The following is a 26226-nucleotide window of genomic DNA, read 5'->3' on the forward strand; positions in this document are numbered from 1 at the left end:
AAACAAGTGATCATGAGGCCGTTGGGTTGTTGGAAAAGCCCAGGGGCTGCAGGCAAGATAGTCTACCAGGGATACTAGAACAAAATCAGGGAAAGAGATTGAGCCCCAAAGGACTCCCTCCCAATATGTTGGGTTTTACCATCCCTCAACAACTGCTTTGGGAACCATTCCTTTTACATCGAACTGCTATAAAAACAGATGACAGGGATTATAACTCAGCCCGGTCCAAAGTACTGAATCCACTACACTAATGGACCAGGTCATACACTATATTCTGCATTCTATTATTGCTTTTCCCTTGTACTACCTCGATGTACTGATGTGATGAAATGATCTATATGGATGGCATGCAAAACAAGGTTTTTCATTGTACCTCCATACATGTGACAATAATAAACTAATTTCCTAATTTTACTTACCTTTAGCTGATATCTCCATGGAGAATCACTGGGCATCTGACACTCAGCCTTCAGCTCAACTCCGACAACGATACCCTTGTGTTGCAATGCGGAAGTCGGAGTTGAGCTGGTGTTCAGATCCATTCTACCTCCTGCCCCACTGCTGGGCAAACCACAGAGTACAGCAGAAGAGTAAAAGTGCTCTGAAGGGAAGGTCTGGATGTGAAGTGAAACTGGCCCCTCAGATTAACCGTGGCCCTGATCAACTGAACACGAAGTGCTATGACTGGCCCTGAGTACAATGGTCAGTGTAGTTCAGGTTTACTTATTTTACTTTATATTATTGTCTTTAACTAGTTTCTGATATTTTAGAAAGTGCTCTATGCAGTTATTTTCTGATTTTTAAATAGGTTTTATAACTGATTTTACAACATTTAATTCTGTTTGAACTGTACTTAACGTTTCTGACATGTAAAAATTTAAAGTCCTTTATCAGGAGTGAGCTATCCAGGGGCTGGGCTTTGGGGCTCCCTGCCGGAAGCCTAGTTGTTGCTCGCAATCTGGTCAGCATTGTGGGGTGACTGTTATGTACAGAGCACTGACTCATCAATCTCTTCATATATGGAACAGGTTAGTGCAGGTGGGCAGGCAGTGCGTTCAGGCCAGGGTGATTCAGCTCCCTCTCTGGAGATTGATACCAATATTAGGAGTCCCACAGACCAAGCAAGTGAAAGACTGGCACAGTCGTAATTAAAAAATCATATTTATAAACCAATGGCCAATATCCTAACACAATCATTGTGCAGGTCTTGCCAATAACAGCATGAACATATATGACCAGAGTGTCGTGTAGTGGAGTGAAGAAAGTGTGATTTAAGTTTTCTCTTCATGTCAGATTCACCTAAAATCTCTTGATCGCTTGCACCAATTTGACCAAATTGAAAAAACACACACAGCATCACTGAGCCGAAACCCCAGCCCAGTAAATCACATGGAAGCAAACAATACCACAGAAACTAAGATTTATTTTTGCAAGTTTTGTAAACATGAAGTGTATTCTTGCCAGCCAGCAACCACATTACACTTGCAGCTCTTAATTTTTGCCTTGGCGTTCACCTAAATCACGCTTTGCAGCTTTCTTGACATGTTAGTAATCATTGAAACACAACGCCAAAATGAGTGACAGCTTGCTAACCACAAAGGGTAATGATCTTATCCCTGGTTAGGTTAGAAAAGCTTTTTCAGAATAAGCATCGTCTACTTCGTGAGATTTTTCAGCAATTCACTGGACGACGAAAACCAAGGCAACTCAAAATCCAGTGAACCAATTCGACAGCCTCATGGTCACTTTTATTTCTTACTGATGACAGTTGTTTTTTAAAATTTCCCCATCTATTTGTTCAACTGACTTCAAGCTGTTTAATTTCCCAACCAAGGAGGGGACCAGAACTTAGGGGGTAGGGAACTTAGTGACTGGGCAGATGAGCAAATCAGTGAACATCGGGTTCGGGAGGTCCCAGCTGATCAGGGGTCCAGAACTGACAAAGGGACCTGGACCCAAAACATTAACTGTTTCTTCTTGCACAGATGTTGCCCGACCTGCTGAGTGATTCTAATATTTCCTGCCTTAAACAAGTAGAATCCTTCTGCTCATATCTTTGTAGATCATTCCTTTTTTCTAAATGAGTGAAAACAACTGGTCATGATAAATGTATTGTGGGAGGGGTTACAATTTGGAAGTGACATCCAGCATTATGTCTAGTCAAGGGCCATTTTTTCCAATTAGCAATTTACTTTCAACCCTTTTGACAATCACAAAATCAGATGACAGAATGTAGATCAACAAACTATCTGCTGGAAGAACTCAATGGGTCAAGCAGTATCTGTGGGAGGAAAGGAATGGTCAAATGTTTCAGGTCGAAATCCTGCATCAGGGCTCTGATGCAGGGTTTTGACTCAAAACATCAACAATTCCTTTCCTCTCACAACTGCTGCTCGACCCTCTGAGTTCCTCCAGCGGATAGTTTGTTGCTCCAGATTCCAGCATCTGCATTCTCTTGTGTCTTGGCAGAATGTAGATAGCACCATAAGCAAGCTCTGAGTCTGCCCATTCATTTCTAAGGCTGAAAATTAAACTTTCCGGCCATCTAATCCTACACAAACACGCAAGCTTTTAAATGTTTAATATGACTCATAAACTCATAAAAAATCCAACAAATATTCCTGGACACTAAAAAAAAACAAAGTATACTGGCTATTTTTCAATGAGGATAAATTAAAAGCAAAAGGAAATTATTTGAAACAAAACTGAATAAAACATTGGAAATTTAATACTTTCTTGATGCACCCTGTTTTTTAGACTTGATTTTCCCCAGTTATGAATAAGCATAACCATAGGAAATTTGCATGTTGATGTATGCAGCATAAGAGTGAACAAAATACATTGGGGAAATATTTTGTTTAGGAATATGAGCATCCCTGGTGAGGTCAGTATTTATTGCCCATCCCTAATTGTCCTTAAAAAGGTGATGTCTTCTTGAGCCTCTGCAGTCCTTCTGGTTAAAGTGCACCTATACTGCTGTTCCAGGATTTAGCCTCAGCAATGATGAAGGAAGGAGTTGCTGTTGAAGCGACTGAGGTGAGTAACTCGGTGCATTTTGTCGATGGTACACACTGCAGCCACAGTGTGATAACAGTGGAGGGAATGAATGTTCAGGGTGGTAGAATGATTACAAATCAAATGGGCTGATTTTATCGTGGATGGTGTTGAGCTTCTTGAGTTTTTGGAGATACACTCATCAAGGTACACAGAGAATATTCCATCGTGCTCCAGACTTGGGCTTTGTAAATGATGGAAAAAGGCCTTGGAGTATCAGGAGATGAGTCACTTGCCACAGGATACCCAGCCTCTGACCTACTCTCATAACCACTGTTTTTATGTCACTGGTCCAGGTGTGTTTCTGGTCAATGGTAATCCCCAGGTGGTTGATTACGCATTGGTAATGCCATTGAACGACAGTGTGGTTTGACTCTCTTTTGTCAGAGATGGTCACTGCGTGGCACTTTTGTGGCATGAATGTGACTTGACACTTATCATCCAATGCCTGGATATTGTCTAGGTCTTGCTACATGCAGGCATGGGCTGCTTCATTTCTTGAAGAGTTCCAAATGGAATTGAACGTCGTGTAATCATCAGTGTACATCCCACCTTTGAGCTTGTAGATGGCTGGTTCAGGGACATTGTCCCGAGGAAGCCCTGCAGTAATGTTCTGGGGCAAGGATTATTGCTCTCCAATGACCAAAGTCATTGTCCTTTGACTCCACCCATTTTCCCATTGATGCCCATGACCTTCAATTTTGGCATGCTCTTTGATGTCACACTTTGGTCAAATATGCCTGATATCAAGGGCAGTCAGTCTTGCCTCACCTCTGACACTCAGCTCTCTGGTCTATATTTGGACCAATGCTGTGATGAGATCTGAAGCTGAGTCATCCCAGCAAAATCCACATTGGCAACAGTGAGCAGATTATTACTGAGTAAGAGCTGCATTATGGCACTATTGATGACACCTGCTTTCACTTTGCCAATCACTGAAATAGACTGATTGGGCAGTGATTAACGGGATTGGATTTGTCCTTTTTTTTATATAAACAAGGTATAAGGGCAAATTTTCCACATTGTCAAGTAGATGGAAGTGCTGTTCCTATTCTGGAACGGTTTGGAGACTCGGCTGGTTCTAGAGTGCAGGTCTTCAGTGATCGTGTTACTGACTGATCATTATAATCAATCTAATGTATTTCCAAAGACCCAACACCAGGAAAACCCTAAAATAATGCCATTATCAGGCCTATTCCCACGGACACCTCCCAACCTGCACATGCAGGCATCTCCCAGTCTCCGCCCAGCTGATAGTATTCACCTGCTGCTCGTTCCAGACTCATTACCTGCAGCCAATTTAACCCCAGTTCTCATCCACAGTCCTTGCTCACTCATCGAACCAGCTGGTCCAAACCAGTTACTTCCAGCTTTACTCTCCCTGCCGAAGGTTACCTTGTTGCCTGTGGTGTTTAGTTTCTATTCTCTCCTGTTTTGGGGCCCCTCGTGGCTTGTTATTTGGCGGTCCATCATTTCAAGTCATCATTCACTGCTAACTTGTATCCGCTACTCTGCTTTTGGGTCAAGCCTCCTCTACAGTCAAGACAGCCATCAGATAGATCCACCCAGATGCCATATATGTAATTCAAAATGCAATGGAAGAAACATGGCTACCCATCAGGCACCAATGATGCCCACCCCTCAGCTGTGGGGATATGAGGAAGCACCGTGACAAAGCAATGCTTGTACTTTAATGGAAAGACAAAGAATGATTTTACATTCCAGGTAGAGCTCTAGTTTTGTCGTCGGGGAATGTTTAATAAATCTAACTCAGACCTTGCAATGCAGTTTTGTTTTCAAAAAAATTCTGCAAGATTCAAAATGAAATAACTTTTAGCCTTTTCTGTGTTTATAGAAGTTATATATCAACAAACACATAGTTCAACCTTGTCAATCTCAACCCGAGAGGACAAAAATGACAACTTGTAAAAAGTAACTAAAATACCACACTACTGCACTGGCTGACATCTTTTGGAATCACTGACTGTGCATCTGACGTGTCAGCTTTATTCGATCAGAGAGCACTAAATTCATGAAACATATTTAATTTTTCCAATACTATTAATTTTCAATTTGGTAGAAATAAATGCATAAGCATTTTAAGTTATGGTTTTACAAATAATCATTTTAACTTGACAAAACACCAAAAGACCATTTGCTGCCTAATTTTCTAAAATAATTGCAGACAGTTTCGAAAAATAATTGTCTCAAAAAGAAAATTAGGTTTGAATAATTAAAGTTGGCCTTAATGTATGCACAACGTACCTTGTTCTTAGGTTCTCCTGTTGCAATTGACCATCATAAACTGATAGTACATCAAAGTCTTCCTCCAAGGCAAATGACTGAAATGCCAGTTGTATTCTATTCCGCTCTTCAGTGATGACTGTCCAGGTACAGTTGGCATAATTTGGATACCCATATGGAAAGCCTGGGCTATCTATCGTTCCATTAGGTCCATGTAGTGTATCACCACAGTTCTGTCCTGAAACACAAATTTGATATTGGGAATGTTAAATGTTGTATCACTTTTAATTTAGCAGTTTTTGAAGTGAAATGAATCTGTAAAAAAAATAAAGTACTACTTAGTGTGAAAACAGTATGCATAATTTCTCCTGTTAAAAATTTAAGTTGAGCAAAAGGTTACAACATCATCACCTGACTTAAAAAAAATCGTACCTGTGCCTGTGTTTTATGTGCAAATCATATATAAAAAGCAATATGTGCCAGTCTTTAAGTGTATGTGCCCGTTTCTGACCCAACCAATCAGGAAACTGAATCAGGAACCTCCGCAGGATTCATTTGTCTGTCATACTTTCTGCAGATGTTTATCAATGGACTTGGCTCATTTTAATCACTTAACAACAGAAACAGGATCAAAAGCTCAGCACATACAACCTGGGTAAACAACACACAAAACAAGGAGTACATTCTGCTGAAAGCAATGAACTATGATTTAAAGTGACTGCCCCTTCCAAATCAGGATATCATCTTTAAGTTCAAAACTTATTCTCATGAAATTTTTGTTAGATGACAGCAATCCTCCAATGAAGATCAAGGTATCTGTGAATACATGAAGTGCCATCAGAATGCTCCATAGTTGGGGAAGTGGGAGTCTTCCCAGGGGAAGTGAGCTCCTTTCTCACCCCTATTTTCCGCAATCCTCCCCATTCTCTCTCATTTCCATGGTGGCCACAGCTAGTGACTGCCATCTGTGAAATTCACTTCAGGTTGTAATGCTCTTGAAGGGGAACAAACCACGATAATGACTTCTTGAAGCACAGATATTGCAGTTTCATGGTTTGGTCATGACTTCCAACTTTGTGTCATGCACAATGCCAATTCAGTGCAACAGAACTGCTTGGTCCAGTTTCTTGGATTTGTTGCATAAACTTTATTCCGTTGCCAAAATGTTTTGTTCTGCACCAACTGGTGGTGGTCATTCCCCTCACTGGCTTTTTCTGATCATGCTACAGAAATCATACAAGGAAGGGCGATCATCTTATAACCATAATCAACACACAAGGGCAAGTCGAAAAGAATGGCATACATATATACACATACATATATACATACACACACACCTAAATAACTGAGAAGACAAATTTAATTTATTCTTTGATGGCACTGCAATGGAACACACAAACATTTAAAATTAAGGGCAAGAATTGGAGGTGTGCTAGAAAACACAAGAATTCTGCTGGGTCTGGACATTCCATCCTCCGAGACACATGAACAGGTAGGAATATAGACCACCTGCAGGCAGATATGCAGTTTAAACTGGCATCATGGTCAACACAGGCATCATGAGCCAAAAGGCCTGTCCCTGTGCTGTACTATTCTATGTTCTATGTTTTAGTTTCCATGCTGAAGCTAGGGCAAAGACTCAATGGGAGATGGGAAGGTTGGTTTAGTGCCAATCAACCTTTTAGTGCTGCTGCTAGTAAAAGGTAAATAACAGAGATAGACAGAGAATAGAACATTATTTACTGACTGCAGAAAACTCTTGACTCATTACCATGTCTAGTTCAACAAAGTATCAATGTCATACCACACAATATACTCAGTTCTTACAGGTAACCTGATACTATATATACAGCAGAGGGGGTTCTTTACAAAAAAGGCAAATTGAACAGCAAGATATTCATTTACACACATAAAATTGATAAGCTGCAGGGAAACACTGCCACAGTATCAATGAGTAGGTTCCAACTCTGCATCAAAATGTGTTTGTTTCTTGTAGTCAGCAATAAATTAGATGTATAATTAGGAGTATACAGCAATGCATCAACTTGAAGCAATTATCTATTAAGATAAAAATTTGTTTAGTTATATGTCTATGTGTAGTTTCATTCTTCCACTGTGGTAAATATCTATGCTCTCCACAGATACATACATTTAAGGATATAATTTTTAGATTCAAAAAGTCATAATTTTTCCTGTGTTTCTCAACAAACTAAACCCACACTCGAGTCAGGGAATAGCAGACTGAAGTTGGTGTTAAAAAGTATAAAACCTTGGGGTAACACCCAAGGGCCTAACTGCACAAGATTAGAAAAATAATTTGTTAATACCAAAGTGATAATTTACTCAACCATTCTGTTGACTTCATTTTTCACCTCACTTCAAAGAGCGACTGAACTGAGGATTCAGACTTCCTTCTCTCCAAAGACGTATCAGAATCCCACGTGATCCCATGCGTTAACAACACTTTCTTTCTATCTCTGTGCTCCGTAAACAAGTTCCACACAAACCAAAATGACTAATTGTTTCCTCTAATCTTTCTGGTCATTGGATAAACTCTGCTGGTCACAAAGGGAACTTAAGTTTACATTTAACAAGCGATAACATGATCATGAGATTTATTTCCTCAACTTGTTTGTTTAAAAAAAAACTTGCATTTAGATAATATCCAAGTTCAGCCTTGGTTCTTTCCAAAGTTCTTTGTGACAACCAATGAAATATTTCAGAAGTCAACTTTCTACTGTAATGTATGAAACATGACAGGCTATTTGCATAATACAAGTTCCCAGAAACAGGAGTGTGATTATGATCAAGTGATTTTGTGATGTGTACCAAGGAAACAATATTGTTCAGAACAGTTGGATAATTGCCCTGTTTTCCTTCACGATGGTGCCATGGAATAGTTTCTAGCCACATGGGGAGGACGACAGGGCCTCTGCTTAATATCTCCTCTAAAATACGATACCTCTGACAGTGTAGCACTCGTTCAATACTGTGCCAGTCAGATTCGATCAGTCAGATTTTAGTGCTGGGTGTCTAGGGTCCAGGAAAAATCATATAGGGAAGAACGGTCATCTTATGACCTCGATCAAGTCATTTAAAGGCAAGTATAAAAGAACAGCAAAATCACTGAGGGAAACTGTTTTTGTATATATTCACAAAGTAAAATAACTGAGTGTGGACAAATCCAGTTCACGCTTTGATTGCACTGCAATAGAACACACAAACATTTGCATTAAAGGCAGAATTAGACTTTGCAGCCTCTCAAACCTACGCCACCATTTAATAAAATCATGGCCAACATGATGGTAACTTCATCTCTGCATTTCTGTTTATCCATGGTAACATTACACCCCCTTGCTTATCAAGTATCTTTTAACTCAGCCTTAAAAATATTCAAAGTCTCTGCTTCCACCATTCCTTGAAGAACAGGGTTCCAATGACTCATGATCACCTGAGAAAAGACAATGCGCTTCATCTCTGTTTTAAATGGGCGACTGCTATTTTTAAAGACCTGGTCCTAGTACTAGATTCTCCCACCAGAGAAAACATCCTTTCATCACCGTGCCAAGAATCCTCAGGATCTTATATGTTTCAGTCAAGCCCCATCTCTTCTATAATTGAGTGGACACAGACCTAGCCCTTCTGACCATTTCTCATAAGAAAACCTACCCATTCCAGATACAAGTTTAGAAACGTTTCTCTGAAATGTTTACAATGCGTTAACATCCTTTTTTTAAAAAAATGGAGGTGAATAAGATGAATACTGTACACTGATGTGGTCTTACCATTGTCCTTCATGAGTATAGCACAGCATCCTTACTTTTGTATTAGTTTCCCTGAGCAATACACACTAGCATTCTGTTAATTTTCCTCATTACTTGCTTCACCTGCATACTAACCTTTTGTGAATCATGTATGAGGACCACCAGATCCTTTTGCCATTTCAAAGCTCTACAAACTCTCACCATTTAAGTAATATAGTTCTTTTTATACAACAAGATGCTGGAGGAACTCAGCAGGCCAGGCAGCATCCGTGGAGAAAAGCAGGCAGTCAACGTTTTGGGTCAGGACCCTTCTTCAGGATTGAAGATAGGAAAAGGGGAAGCCCAATACATAGGGGGGGAGAAGCAGAGCAGTGATAGGTGGACAAAAGAGGGGAGGTGGGGTGGGCACGAGGTGGTGATAGGTAAATGCAGATAAGAGATAGTGATAGGCAGATGCAGGGGAGGAGAGAGCAGATCCACCAGGGGTTGGGTCAAAGATAGGGAGGAAGGAGGCATGGGGGAAAGAAGAGGAAAAGAGAGAGAAAGAAAGTGAAGAGAAAAAAGAGAGATAGGCTAGGAAAGGGAGGAAAAGAAGAGGCAAGGTGGGCAGGGTTGGTTTACTTAAAGTGGAAGATTTTGATGTTCTTCAGTTTTTTTCTCTACTTCTTTTTATTTTTTCCAAACAAAAGGGACAATTTCCCATTTTCCCACATTATGAAGGACAAAACGAAGCAAGCAATTATACTAATCTTCAGAGACAGATTCCATCTGTAGATTAAATGGTATTTTAATTAATAAATATAGTTTCAAATTTAAGATACGAAATTTATTCTGTGCTTGGAACCAAATGAGTCCCACTGAAAGAAAGCTACAGTTACTGACAGAGGGAGAAGGTTGACTTCCTCATTTATTAAACTGGGTAGTCAGGAAAGGCAAATAATTGGGCCAATAAGCTTGCAACTTTCTCTCCTTTCCTGTGTCAAAGATCCCACGCATGTTGGCAGCACAACAGTATCTCACCCAACTCTTCACTTTCAGATCTGAATCTTGACATTGAGTATTTGCGGCTTCATTGGTTAATCACAGCCGAACCAATCTAATCATCATCCAACTTTCAGACAGACATACTTTCCCATTTTTTCACCTATTATACTGTGGTCAAGTGTGATGCCACATTACCACTCTCGTGGGAAATCAGCAAACTTGGTCCACACAGAGAACTTACTCCAGAAGAAGAACCATACCAAAGACTCTCAGAGTCTGCAAATTAAGGGACTAGGTGAAATTGACCCCAGAACATATTCCATAACCACAAGGTCATTCTATAGAACCATCACACATAAGATAACATTTTTTCTGGCTGGTCTTCAGTTTTTAGTTTGATTGCTTCAAACAGAATATTAATTCTCACATCCTTCACAACTGAGTTTTGGATTAGTATTAACAACAATCTATAATTTGGCAATGAAATGGGAAAACTTGTGTGCATTTTTGCCAAAGATCCCCATCAATAATATGGAAGGACTCTTGGATTCCAAACAATGCAATGAGATCAAGTATTTGGAAGTTCTTTTCCACGTAATCAGAAGCACTGCAAACATAATGCAAATTTCTGACTAGGCAGCTTTCCTTCCAAAAGTGCTGACCAATAGAAAAAATTAAGATCAATTGTTTGTCTGAGAATATTTTCCCACAAGTGCATTGAGTTAAAAATTCAATCAGAGTTTGATGCTCCCACTGCGCAACAATTGGCTCACAAGCTCATTTCATGAATTTTAAACAGGGGATTCCGAGCTGAAGTTTGATCTTAATACTATATCTTTCCAAGGCACCTGGATTTATTGAGAACAGCATTTTTAGCTGATGGCTCTCAAATTTGCAACATCAGCTCTGCAACACTAACACCATCTTTGTTTAGTATTCTGCAGCAAAAACAACTGCATACAAATAAATCAATCTCAAAATTTTGCATAGAACTGCAATGATTAGAAAAGTTTAGAATGGACACGAACAGAAGAGATTAATAATCCAATTTGACAAATATCCAACAAGAAATAGTTAGGACCTCATCAACAAAATATCATGGGTTTCGTGTGTCATTCTCTGTGCAGAGCTTTGCCATTTTATCAACATCATCAGGGCATGATACTGAACATTGTACAAATATAAGTAGCAAAGCTTACTAAACTTTTCAACAGTAAATGTTGGTGGTATACATTGCACTGACATAAACCAACCTAGTTTTAATATTCTGATGAATGGCATTGCAGACATCACCAGAACATGTCATTCAGTACATAAAGACAGTCATTTGAAATGCTTCTTTGAAACTTTCAGCCATATTTTCTTTCCCTAATATTTCTTTCTTTCTACAATTTACTTCATTCCATTTGTAAAAATGTTGTTACAAGAACATTCATTTTTGGAATAAATTTTGATGGTCGACATCACACTCTAATACTAAGCAACTGTGGCCTCTTGATGCTTCATCAAATATCTCGTGTTCTGCACTAAATACGGTTCAAATCTCCGTACCTTACAACTTGAAAAATAACTTCATCTGGATGATAATTAATATTAATTAGAGGCAAACAAAAAGCATCATTGCTGCTTTTGTATACCGGACAATGGCACGTGACCTAATGATCTCAAAGAATTAAAAAAGTGGAAGAGTAAACCTTATGAGGCAGCACATCTTGGATGATCGGCAATCAATAGCTTACAGGTTAGCACCTGTCAAAATAAAACATTGTAAAGTTTATATAGTAGACTTTTGGTTTGGGCTATAAACCTTAAATAGTTAATATTTCACAGCATCAAACTTTCAAAGTGACTCTCCAAATACTCCTAAGTTTGAACAAAGATCCACAATACCAACAGATGAAAAGTTCCATTTAACTACCAAAATTTTCATGAATCTATCTCTATCAAGCCTACAGTATGGTGGGACTAATATAATGCACTGGAAATCAGCAATGGATTATATTCACTTTTCTGGATTACCATTGTGGGCTCATTTTCCGGACTCTAAGGTCTTCCAAATGATATTAACAATAAGCAGTTTAGCCGTTCAGTTTTTGATCATCCTACTTAGGTTTCAAGTGGCACAATAGATTAAATTCACTAAATTCTAATGGAAGGTCATTAACGTGAAGTATTAACTTCCTTTCTCTTCCTAAACATGCTGAATGCTTAAAAATATTTTCTGTTTCTACAACAACTAAGGGGAATGCTTGCACAATAACCTCTCTCATAAAATGAATTTCCCAATCCATTTCCGGCAACATGAGGAAGGGAAGGTGATTTTTAATGATGCCAGTTTAATTGTAGATCTGTCTTGCGCTATTTGCAAATATAACCCTGTTACAACCTTTGGATTATTGCCAAGCCTTATGCAAACCTGAGTAATTGAAGAAGATGAAGGAGATGCTACTAACTCCTCCTCACTGATCCCATGTTCTGTAAAATTCAGTGATCTAACTTCTCAACTGCAATTTGGGCAAGGTACCAAAGTGCTACAATGCTGGCAAAACTTAGTTCCCTTTAGAGAATGGGAAGTAATAGAAAAAGGAGGAATTACTGAGCCACAACTATAAAAGGCAATATAACTAAAATCCTGTGACCCGCCTAACAGAAAGTAAAGCAGAATAGTGGACATCACAATTTGTTTTGTCCAAATCCCAAATCCAATCCAAATCCAAAAAATCAGTTTTTGCATTTGGATTGCAACTCCCAACCAGAAAGAAATGGCATTTACAATCCAAATCCAAAAATTGATTTTTTGACCATCTTACAGCCGTGTTAGCTACACATTTTCTTCAGGTGTCAACTACTTAGATGGAAATCCCATGGACACAGGTAAACTTAGATCCTATGGTTTACGTACAAGGCCAAAGCTTTTAATGTCAATGTTAAAATACTGGCAGGTGAGATCACTTTGTGGTTACAGTAAAACCTTGATAATCCACTCTTGGAAATTCCAGTGATTGGCACCTCGCTCATCGGGTGATGTTTACCACCCTCCCTTCACACTCACGCAGCCCCCGTTCCCTTCCAGCTGATCTGGTTCACTGCAAAATTTATTATAATACTGGGTAAAATCTAAAAAAAAGTGAATTAAAGAAGTGTGTTGGGTATTAATAGGAATAACATCCAACAGATCAAAGAATCTGCCATTCCGGCACCACCAGTCCAGAATATGCCAGATTACTACTATGTGGGTACTTCTTAAGATAAATCATACCATAGACAATGCATTCTCATGGATAATTTAACTGTAATTGCAATTGAAGGTCAAAATCATCAAATTTATAAACGTTAATACATTCTTGACCAATTATAACATTAACTTGGCAATTTTCAAAATAAATATCCTGTTTGCACTTCAAATGTAACTGATTCTGCTTTACTCCAGTAAGAATTTATCTTTGAGAATTTTCAGGCAAAAAGTTGCTGACTTGTACAATTAAGAGAGTTGTAATGCAAAATCAATAACTTGTTACGAAAGAGAAGTTGGAGAATGAAAAGACAGATCTTAAGAGCATCATATTGTGGCTGCAAATTCAATTTGCAAACCAAGATCTTGAGTTTAAATGTTTCTTTTCAAGTAGCATTTGTATCTATATACTCCGAGAGAAGTTTTGACAGTCAGTGAAGGAAAATAGAACAGGCTCTGCTTAAATACATCCATGTAACATTCAATAAAGAAATAGCAGTGCAAGAGTTGGAACTGTCAGTGTATAAAGTTTGCTGTCTAATTTACAGAACCTCAAGGTCATAGCACAGGAGGCGGCTATTCAGCGAGTCTGTGCTGGCTACACAGCTCATCCTGCTCACTCCACTCTCTTCATTGTGATGCTTTTTTGTTTCAAATAGTTATCCAGTTCCCTGTTGAACATCACAATTCTTTCCAGTTTATAACACTTTGTTGCATAAAATCAGTCTTTCCTCACATTACTTTTGGTTCCTTTGCCACTTGAGGAGGTACTTACAGCATTGAGAGGAAAGGCTAAAGAGAGTAGCAAAAAAAAATCAACAGAAATGAATATTACAAGAGGAGTACAACAGAGAGCCAATGGTGCAACAATGCTTTAACACTGGTGATCAAAGGAAGATCCCTATACCCATGTCCTCAATTTGCCCTGGCAGAAGTTGCAGCTAATAGCCCGAAACATTGACAAGAAATTTCTTGGCCAAGATTCTTCACCTGGTAAGTGCTAAATTTGTAACGATTATCAAGGAAAATACTGGTAGGGTTCTCATGAGCAAATGAAACATTTCCTTCCAAGTCTTTTGTGTTGCATTAGTAGAAGCTTTGGAACAGTATCTTACTTGCTTGACAAATCATCCCTGAGGATGGCCAGCAGAGAATCAAACCTTTAAGATGAGGGAAGTGATATCTGAATGTAAAAATCAATATCTTCCAATGCTTGCCTTTATTTTTTTTCTTATCAACTAGACAGCAGCTAAGCAGTGAATACTTGTTTCAGTGCAATGGAGAGTAAAAGACTGCCACCTGATTGCACTAGTTTTAAATCAGATGCAAATCAGCGTTACTCAGTTCAAGCATGTGTAAACATCCCAATCCAAATCCCTGATGACAACACAGTGCACGCAACAGACTGTAAACTATGACTGTTAACATCAACTGCTACTTTGCAAACACAGCAGGTAAATGCTGATCTAATCAAAATTTCATGCCTTGCATAGATCAGTTACACGTCGCAGAGTACATATACCCTATAATTTTGAAAACATGTAACTACAGCAATCATTCTGACAAAGTCCCGCATCATTTTATAGCTAATAGCCAATACTTTCTACAGTGAACTTCTAAATGCACTTTATTACTGGCATTAAACCATGAAAATAACATAGATCACTTCCATCGGTAAATTCTGATCTGGTTTTTATCCTGCACCCCTTTGTCCTGACTTTGATCTGTAAATCCCTGTACAGTATGAAACTCTCTGCAGTACAATCCATTTAGTGTTACAGATGACAGCTGACTTCCTCATATAACACATCACCCTGTGAAGTACAATTCAAGTCAAGTCGAGTTTATTGTCACGTGCACAAGTACAGTGAGGTACAGATGCAATGAAAAACTTGGTTGCAGCAGCATCACAGGCACGTAGGTTCAGAACACACGCAGACAAAATATACATAAATTATACCACTCAGTGAAAAAAAAGACCATGCAAAACAAGATATTAGTGCAAAAAAAAAACACAGAGACAAGTCCATGGTAGTGCAAGAGTGGTCCTTAGTTGCTGAGATAGGACTAGGGTTGTCCAGGAGGGTTCAAGAACCTGGTGGTTGTAGGAGACTAGCTGTTCCTAAACCTGGTCACGTGGGACTTCAGGCTTCTGTACCTCCTGTCTGACAGTAGCAGCAAGAAGAGGGTATAGCTCAAATGGTGGGGATCCTTAATGAAAATTGCTGCCTTATTGAGGCAGGGCCTCCTGTGGATGCTTTCAATGGTGGGGACTACTGTGCCTGTGATGGACCAGGATGTGTCTGCAGCCTCTTGCATTCCTGTGCATTGGGCATTGGAACTGCCATACCTGACCATGATCCAACTAGTCAGGATACTTTCAACAGTACATCTGCAGAAGTTTGTTAGAGTATTTGGTGACGTTGAGTTAGCACTCTGTACTAACTCAATGTAACTGCACTGTGTAATGAATTGACCTGTACAATCGGTATGCAAGACAAGTTTTTCACTGTACTTCAGTACAAGTGATAATAATAAACCAATACCAATACGTACAATATCTCCTTAAGCTTCTAAGAAAGTAGAGGCACTGGTGCACCTTCGTGATTGCATCTACGTGCTGGGCCCAGGACAGGTCATCCAAGAAGTTAACGCCCAGGAATTTGAAGCTGCTAACTCTCTCCACCTGACCCACCAATGAGAACTGGCATGCGGTCTCCTGACTTCCCCTTTCTGAAGTCAACGATTAGCTCCTTGGTTTTGTTGACAATAAAAACATTAAATATCAGCATAAATCACAGGGTCTGTTAGCTCTGCTGTCCCTATCTTATCCCACACCAAAGCCCTGTTCATTCATCATTCCCGTCCTGTTCATCCACGCTAGCTCCTAGTCACCCAAAGCCTTCAGTTAAAAATCCTTATTCCTCAATTAAAGATATTCATAGCATCTCTCATCCCTTTCTTTCAACCTCTCCTGCCTTGCGATGCAGCACCTGACCGTCCAGAACTTTACAGATATGTGTTTGAATTGTATCAGAGACAGCAGGATAATCCTGCCAGACTGTTTCCCAGTGAAGGACAAGCTGCTGAGAGAGGCTGAGTGCTTCCAGCTCACTAAGCACATCGTATTTCTGACGGCCATGGTCATCAAGCAGAACTGAGTGGCTGTCGAGGCGCGCTGGAGAGACACCAGAGAGAACTCTCGGAGCAGGGATATGTTGACCAATGACTTTCCGGGCCAAGAATACATGTTGATGCTGTCAGCTACTGCACATCCAAACATTAGATTGGTGCAACTAGCTGTTCTGCTTCAGGTCTCTGCTATATTAATTCCCAAACTTTCTTATTAGAAAATAATCAAGACAGAAGTCGTTGAAATCTATGGTGCATTCTGTCGTTCTCAGCTTTCAAGGGAAATTTGGGCTAATAATAAATCACTTTCTAGAAACTCCTGAAGGCACATCAAATGTGTTTTGCACAATTGATTGTGCATAATAGAAAATTTCAGCAATGTCCCAAGCATTGTGCACAACAGAAGAGGCTTTGCATGGTTAACACATTCAGAAGCCTTTCCTCTACTCGCTTTAGGAGGGGATAGTGCATCTCAAGATCGTATTGGGGCATCAAAGAGGGTCCCAATGCGATCAGTTCTGGAGGTGAAGTTGGGATTGACATGGTTGGTGGAGGTCATGACCGGGGCGGGGGGGCGTGGGGGGGAAAGCAGGGGAGAGAAAATAGGGTGGGGTAGATGGAGTAGTGGGGATAGAGGGCATTTAGGGAGCCCAAAAGGAAGAACGGCCATAAGACAAGCTCCTGACTGACTCCACAACTGGAACACTGGAACAAGCATGAATGCCTGAAAATTATGAAGATTACGGCACTCGTGTTCAGATCAGATGTGGGTTCTCCATCAATGGACACCACTGCACAGTTCAGGCACCTCTGTGGGTTATCATATTGATGCACAGAGGAAAAAAAAATCAGCTTATGTATGTAAATTCTCCAACATCCAATTGAACTTCAAGGCCCTTAAGTTTAATTTGATTAAGTACTGCACTGTTACTTGTCACATATATCCATTATTCTGCAGTTCAATCTAAAAATTGGCAGCTTGGAGCTTTTTTAAATTTTACTTGAGAGAAACATTTTTCCCCTGTGTTGACATCATGCTGCTTCCTTTGTTATTTGTATCAAACCTCTTGACAGGAAACTGAAATGTCTCTGAGCAGATGGTGTTATACATACAAGCTATCCTTGCCTTAAGCATTTGATTTTTATCCTGACAAAAGAAAAGCCATTGGAACATCCCGAGTTTAAATTGGTGTCAATCTTGATTTAATCTATTTCAAAGCATAGAACAATTTTTTAAAAAATCAAATGGGAATTGCAATTGTACTGCTGAAAAATTACCATAATAACAATGAGCTAGAAGCTCTTTAGCTGAAATGTTGTGAGCCAAGACAGCTAGAGCCATTGTTGCATCAATAAACTAGTTTAGCATTTGAATAGCACAGGTGGGAGCCACTGAAGGTCCTTTGTAGTTGAAAAAACATTGAGCCAAGTCTTGCCGGACCATGCCTTCCGCTGAAATGGCAACCTGCTGTCCCTCAGTGCCTTCACCTACCGACTGGATTGTGTATGGTGTGCCAATCTCACGAGCCCTCCACACCCTTGAGTTAAACAGTGAGATCCAAACAGCAACAATAGCAATGCACGACATAAAGCCTTAACCCTGCCCACAAAACATACCTGGCAGGCTTTAAAGCCATGGTAGAGGGTGGAGCTTCTGCTACAGCTGTCATTGAATTGAATAGTTTTTAAATATCCTTGATATTTAGAGCTATATTCATATGCACAGAAACAGGCCCTTCAGCCCATTATGTCCATGCTGACCACTGTATCTATACTAGTTCCACTTATCTGCAATTGGTCAATAGCCTTCTATGCCTTGTGCTCCTTATACGTTGTGAGAGTATCTGCCTCCACCACCTCCTCAGACAGCACAAACACTCTGTGTGGAAGTATTGCCGCCTTAGATCCCTTTAAAACCTCCTATATCTCACCTTATACATGTGCCCTCTTCTTTTAGACACCCCCACCATGGGAAAAAGATTCATACCAACTATCCTCCTCATAATTTTGTGTAGCTCTATCAGGTCACGCCTTTAGCCTCTTTCACTCCAAGGAAACAAACCCAGCCTATCCAATCTCTCCTTTTAACTGAAATGATCCAAACCAGGCAACATCCTGGTGAATTTCCTCTGCACCCTCTCCAGTGCAATCACATTCTTCCTATAGTGTGGTGACCAGAACTGCACACAATACCTCAGCTGTGGCCAAACCAATGGTTTATAAAGTTGTAACATGATGTTCCTGCTCTTACATTCTGTGCCATGGCTGATGAAGGCAAGCATTCCATACACTTTCTTCACCACCCTGTCTAACTGTGCTGCTCACAGATCCCTGTGTAAATTCATCAATGCTCCCTTGAAGCCCGACCGTATACTGTGCATGTCCTCCTTTTACTTGACCTTCCAAAACGCAGCATTTTGCACTTATCAGGATTAAATACCAACAGCCATTTCTCCACCCAACTTTCCAGCTGATCAATATTACTTTGTAGTCCAAGATCATCACCCCTGCTGCCTATAACACTGCTCATATTCATATCCAATCCATTAATGTACATCACAAACATTCTGGGTCCCAGCACCATTCCACTGATCACAAACTTCCAATCAGAAAAACAATCCTTCTGCCCCCTATTATCATACAAATCCTATTAAAACAATTTAAAAATAACAATTATTCACACATTTTAAAAGTCATTTAAAACATGTAAACTACTTAGAATAAATTATAAACATATAACTAATACAAGATAATTTAAGTAATGCAACTTTCCCTTTCCATGGAATCTGCAGGCCTACAGTTCCTGGTGAATTCAGTGAGATCTCAGATACTGCACCGGGTTTGACCAATGCATGATCTGAGAGGCAATTTCCTGGAGTTGTGTTGGGAAATCCTAGCAGGACTGTGCTCCACTATTGAACTCTGCAGCTCATCAGCAAAGTGACGTGATTGATTTGGCCAGCAAATCTGTCAGGAAGTCCCATAACCACAGCTTGTGTGCCCAAGGATTTACTTGATTTTGAATGACTCAATCCTTACAAATGTCAACCTAATGGAGATGCAGAGACTGCAGATGCCAGAATCTGGAGCAAAAAAAAAACTACTGGAGGGAAAATGAAGACTTTCAGATGAAGGGTCTCAACCCGAAACGTCAGCTGTCCATTTCCCTCTACAGATGCTGCCTGACACTCTGAGTTCCTCCAGCAATTTGATTTTTACTCCAAATTTCAGCCCAATGCATGTTAAAACTCACAGGTTAAAACATCTTCCTGTTTCTTCCACCGACAAAAATCATCTTTATTCCATTAAGATTTCCGTTCCATGACAGTCGTCAGCTTCAAAGTTCCATGGGAATAAAATGAAAGGAAACCTTTGGGTCAGCTGTCTTTTTGAGCATTGGATTTGGTTGCACCCCCTTACCACAGCAAGACAATGTACTCTGCCAATCAAACTCAATACATGGATATGCAATATCCCACAGCATCAATCCTCAAGTTCTTGGAAATCCATTATGCATTGCTGCACAATAACATTATTAATGCTCTCTTTTTAATATGCTCTATAATCTTTTGTCAGTCTTTTTAATGTTTCTTTGATGATTCTGCAGTGCAGCCATACGTAACTGAGGTATACAGATGAGGAATATTTAAAGTTTAGTTCTGCTCTGTGCTGAGTTGACTGAGGGCAATCATCTCAATTGGTGGTACAGCAGTGAAGCTTGTAAAGCAGCTGCCTCACAGCACCAGAGACCCGGGTTCAATCCTGACCTCGGGTCCTGTCTGCGTGGAGTTTGTACGTTCTCCCTGTGATCACGTTGAGTTTCCTCCAGGTGCTCTGATTTCCTCCCACATCCCAAAGACAAGTGAATCATGTGCAAAGACGTGCTTGACCCACTGACTTCTTCCAGCAGGTTTTTTTTTGTGAACTGCAAATTGCCCCTGATGAGTGGTAGACTCAGTGAGGATGTGGGGAGAATAGAAAATGGGATTGATCTGGGATCTCGGCAATTCAAAGGGCCTGTTTCTGTGCTGTATCCCTCTGTGCCTCTATCCTTACATTAGGGGGAAATTAAACCCCATTCCCTGGTTCCCAGCATTACCCAAAAGCTGCTTTTTGAACCATGGATGTGTGACATATTGGGCTTAGTTGAACTTTACTATCTTGATGTGCATTAACAATGATTGATCAGAAAACAAATCAAATGTCAAGTTTCAAGTTACGTTTTAAGTAGCTGGAACTTTGAAGTTAGTCCTACGGCCATCCAGTACATTCAAAGCAGAGTATCCTGTCATTGAGTGAGTTTATGCAAAATATATTACTTACTGCTTAAATTATTCAAAATAGCTGTCTTATATTCAGTTAAGAAGTTGCAGATTTTGAGCATTAACTTGTGAATGGTTGTCAGCCAAACACACCGCCATACTTCTGTTTCAATGGGAATTTGTAGGAAGGTAGCAGGGCTGAGCAGAAGCTTCTTTAAAGCTGGCCAGTTTCAGAAGCACGTTCTTGGGTTAATTTTCAAACTGGAGTTAAAGTGCAATTACAATCATCACATAATATAAGTAACAAGATCACACTTACTTTAGAAAAATAATTAAAATCTCACGACCTAGAAATTCAGTCATGCGGTGCTAGGTTTTTATGAGCTCTACAATAAATTTTGATAAAATGTCTCATCACTAAATGGAATCAGGTACTTAGTGCACTGATAGTGTGCCTTCATGAATTAATGGGCCCTCTGTGCACATAACATGCATTCACATGGAGGGAGCTGACGAGTATGGCAATGTTAAACAGCATCTCTTGAGGAACGTGGCATTGCACAGGCAGGCATGAGAATGGTGCAGTCTTAAATACAGAAGCAGGCTTTAAGTGGAAGGTTGAAACCTTGTTTACAAGGCCAGATCTTACCAGGACCACAGCAAGAGATGTTGTCTATCTGCCCTATTGGTTCTAATTTGTGTTGTTTCTCAGTGAACCCCAACCCATGTTCATTGCGCTCAGGCACGACCACCCCGACCAATCCCTCTTCAATCCTCTGCCATTTGACTCCATCCTCCAGGTCATCTCCCACCTGATCTGCACAAGTCCTTAAATCTTTAGCTGACAAATCCTAACATACCCCATTCTCACAGCAGAATAAGGACGACATTTGGCCCACTGAGTCCATGCCAACTCTGAGCATTCCCAGCAATCCCATTCTCCTGCTTATTTCACCGCAATTCATTCTCTCTCATGTGCTCATCAACTTCCCCCTCATTCTCCTACCACCCACACAGACACGAAGTCTAGACCTCTGGTGAATGTGGATAGTTGGAGAATAAGGGCGCAGCTAATTGGCATGTGAGAGAGCATAAATTGTATCCAGTCTCAAGAGAATGAAAAACTAGTCACTTTCCATAAAGAACACATGTGGTCATCCTCTGTTCTACACTCATGGGGCAAGCTGAAAATAAACCAAATCTGGCACAGTAATAGCCCACAGCCATAATGAAGTACAGGACAATTTGCTTCAGTTATGCTGAGAGAAAAATATAGGCTCAAACATCAGGTAGAGTTCCTTTGCTCTTTAAATATTGTCAAGCAATCTTTTATATCGAGATCGGGCCTTCATCCAAAAGGCAAGACCTCAGATAATGACTGTACTGAATGCTGCACTAACTCTGGAAGGCAAATTGTTTCACACAAGTGTTCCCTTCACAGCTGCTTACAATTTATGGGAAAGAGCCTCTATGTATTCCTCACAACCAGAGGTCCAGAAGACAAAATTCTCAGCAAAATAAATACAAATCACAATAATACTGGAGGATATTTAGTATGAGGATTATCACCAGATGGAATGAACTCAATGGTCCACTGGGAGTGGAGTTTTTATTGAAATAGTGAAAAGGAAACAAAACTTAGATTAGATATATTTATTATTCATTATAATTCTTATCAACTTGATCACATGAAACTGAAATAGTTATAGAGCTGTCATAGCTAATGATAACCAGCTGACACCCACAGCATTCACAATTCTTGAGCACGGCCAAGAACAACTACAACACAAATACCCAATCTCCCGACTCATGGAGGGCCAGAAATGGAGGAGAACTTAGCACGGATAAGGACAGTCAGCATCTGCTGGATGGAGCATTCCTCAACCTTGAGACCATCTTTGGTAGAAGTATCCCGAACTCTTGTCCATCTAAACTATCTAGTCTCGTCTCACCACCACCTTAGATGGACAAGAAATTGAAAATCCATTTTCTTCCCTTTCTTAGGCAGTCCCTCAGGATGAAGGATGGTGGCCATCACTCTGCTTCTGAGGTGACTGACGAGGCCAATGCGGGAACCACAGACCCTTCCACAGCTGGGGCAGGAGGTGGCTCAAGGGGCAGGCAGGTGGGCAGTTTGTGAGGTGATGCACTCCTTCCACTGCTTACTGTGTGCTTACAAGACAATACCTCGAGGTTCTCCATACCATTCCAAATGCTCCTTCTCCATGGCAAATTATAAACAAGTCCTGGGGAGCAGACAGTATCCCCGCTGACTTTCTATAAGTGGCTGAGAGGAACTTCAGTTACAAATTCAGAACCTCAGCTCCGACTTCTGGGAAGAGTCTGTCATGCCAGGGCACCATACAGACATCACAACCACAACTATCTTCAATAAAAGAGACGTTCATTTGTTTTAACTACGGAGGAGTCACCCTGCTGACTGCCTTCAAGAAAGTTATTGCCAAAGTCCCCCTCAACCACTTCCTCCACAGGTTGTATCTGTGGTCATTGTTGACGGAGGCGGCAGTTTGCAGCAGTAGTTGGTTGCTGGAGGAGCTTTGCTTTACAGAAGTTGAGCATGAGGCTCATTCTTTTGTACCATTCAGTGAGTAAGTCGATGTCTTTGAGCTTCGTCTCTGAACACGATATAGCAAAATTCATCCGTGTTTTGCAACATATACTGAGGCTGGAGTGGAGCCAAAGTAGGTTGAACAGATTCCCATTTACACTGTCGATTAGCTCCGTTTCAGTAAGACCAAGGATCTAATCTGGATCAGTATTTCAATGCAATACAACTGAAATATTTTTCTCCCCATTCCTGTTAATGTGAACAGATGTATATCATTTGATGTATATAGATGAATTGTGCAACAATATTGGAGAAATTTGTCTTCTGGTATAGAGTACAATCTACATGAGCAACTTGCTTGGAATCTATATACATAATTGTCCAACATACAAATACAAATTCAGAAAGTAATGCATGCAACATTATGAATGGAGGATTTATTGCGTAACAAAAGCCATGAAGAGCTTCAGACAATGGTACCACACAGTGCTGAGGATTCATTCCCAAGGAGGATAGTGCAAGTACAATTAGCACTGCAGCATTATGCGCATAGAGAGATGCACTGTTGCAGTGCTGCTGTGTTGAAAACCTGGCTTCAATCTCTACCCTCTGCTGGTGCTCTGACAATAATGAATCACCACAAGGTTCGGTGTGGAGAGACTGCCCAAGAGGGTTGGAGTAGGTGTAGTATGAGAGCACATGGCTGTCACGTGACCGTAACAACACTGATCCCGCTGGTCGGAGGACAGCATTGCTCTTTGGATCTGAAGTGACATCACTGTCAATCAAGGTGTGGCTCCACCCCAGCCATCAGGTGTGGGCATAGGGATTGGCTTCGGAGAGACACCTCTGTCCTTGAATCTGCCTGACCATTGGCCGTGGCAGGCACCTTTGTCCTTGACCCCCAAACCATTGGCCTGTCTAAATCACCTGGCTAGGCTCCACCCAGCCTCTTAGCACTATAAAGAGTGTTGCAATCTCCTGGTCTCTCTCTTTCGACTGCCCCAGGAGTAGTGAGACAATGCTGCAGAGACCACTGGTAAGAGTGTGCATCACCACGTGGTTTGGGAGTGTCTTAGTCAGATTCCAGGGAGTGTTAGGGCCAATGCTGGTTGGGTCAAGGTATTCAGGCATTGAAGTGTTTATCCCTTAATAAAGTGTACCTTGTTTATTGTGTGTGAGTATCTCGTCTGCAGTCTCCTGCGTGAGTGTGTGTGTGTGCACGCATCTGTTCCTATTCATTCTGTCCCCGCGTTTGCCTTTGTGATTAAAATATTTTTACAATCCAAAGCCTGTGTCCAGAGTCCTCCATCTTTAAGATTCCAAAAGAACCTTTTCACACAACAGTAGGGCGCACTGGGGTGAGCACTGGGTCATCAGTGCTGAGCTGCGGGTTCAGCGTTCCACCCCGCTGGTGCAGTGAGCTCAAGCTTTGCTAGGGATTGACAGTGGCTACTGCACATTTTGACGGATCGCCCAGATACCATGATCTCCCTTAGCACTACCCACTGGATCTGACAGAAGCCTCTGGCTCCACCCCTCACTGTTTCACTGTGCAGCTCTTCCCAATCCACAGTAACATGATGAACAGCCAGTGACTGTGGGCAATTTTTATGCTGCAGGAGTCCCAATGGGTTTGCGCCACATTTCCAACACTACAGTGCACAGCTTGAGCAGATGTCTTTTCTGAAGTACAAGTGGGCACATACTGTGAGTGTTCGAAGTGAAGGGTCAAGATCACCGTAACGAATCAGTGCTCTGTGGATTAGTATTAAGTGGAGTACCAGTGTATGTGAACATATTAATAACACCTGGGCCTACAACACAACTGAACATGTACAACTCTTACTGGCTGAAAAACACAATGATGCTGGAGGAACTCAGCAGGCCAGGCAGCATCCGTGGAGAAAAGCAGGCGGTCAACATTTCTGGTTAGGACCCTTCTTCAGGACTGAAGATAAGGGGAAGCCCAACATATAGGAGGGAAAAGCAGAGCAGTGATAGATGGACAAGAGGGGAGGTGAGGTGGGCACAGGGTGGTGATAGCTAGATGCAGTTAAGAGGTAGTGATAGATAGGTACAGGGGAGGAGGGGAGAGCAGATCCACTGGGGGATGGGTCAAAGGTAAGGAGAGAAAGGGAAAAGGTGTATCTAAGGCTTAGAAAGGGAAGAGAAGCAGCAGGGGGGTGGTGGGCTGGGGGGAGTTGTGGGGAATATGGAAGCTTCCCCTTTTCCTATCTTCAGCCCTGAAGAAGGGTCCTGACCTGAAACGTTGACCACCTGCTTTTCTCCACAGATGTTGCCTGGCCTGCTGAGTTCCTCCAGCATCATCATGTTTTTTTTCCATCCAGATTCCACCATCTGCAGTCCTTTGTTTCTCCAACTCTATTGGCTCTGGAAAGGTACGGCTCATTGAAATCATAAATCAAGTGTTCGTACAATTAGCCAGAAATCATCAGATGAAAGGTAATGATGAGAAATGAGAAAAATATCATGAAGAGCCTGCACTCTTGCAAGTGGAATGCTCCATGGCCACAGATTTGGTGATTTTTTGAAGGTGGGTCTGACTGCAGCAGTAGAATCTCAAACAGTTCCCAGTCCCTCAGTTACAGGGTCTGGGAACACAATGGTTATGAAAGGTGAAGCCACTGTTTATCTGAAGGGAAATGGGAGTGCTGATCCTCAACCATCTCCTTGGCTTCTGTGGATGCACTTCCTGGGGTTGGTAGCATGCCCACCTCTGAACCAGTGCCCCTGTCCTTGCCGGACAATTCATTTTGAGGCCAGAGGCCCTCGACCGAAGCAGATTCTCAGCAACTCGACCACAACAGTCAGGGTCCTCTACATCATCTGCGTGGCTCTCAAGTTCTCTCTCTCTCAATTCTAACCACTGGGGAGCCACTTCATAGAAATACCAACATAAAGAGGAAAAAGTCTGCAGCACATGAGAGACATTAAGGGATTACACAAAGATAAACATCAGTC

General features: G+C 41.1%; 1 protein-coding gene across 1 annotated transcript in view; it reads right to left on the reverse strand.

The window, feature by feature from the left end:
• The window catches only part of LOC127581617 (CUB and sushi domain-containing protein 1-like), a 1418367-nt gene that overhangs the window by 1274362 nt on the left and 117779 nt on the right, over positions 1 to 26226 (reverse strand). Inside the window, 1 exon segment of the mRNA XM_052036133.1 lies at positions 5320 to 5536. Within this exon segment, the coding sequence (XP_051892093.1) occupies positions 5320 to 5536 (217 nt within the window).

Source organism: Pristis pectinata, chromosome 22 (genome assembly GCF_009764475.1).
Source record: "Pristis pectinata isolate sPriPec2 chromosome 22, sPriPec2.1.pri, whole genome shotgun sequence".
NCBI classification, from domain to species: Eukaryota; Metazoa; Chordata; class Chondrichthyes; order Rhinopristiformes; family Pristidae; genus Pristis; species Pristis pectinata.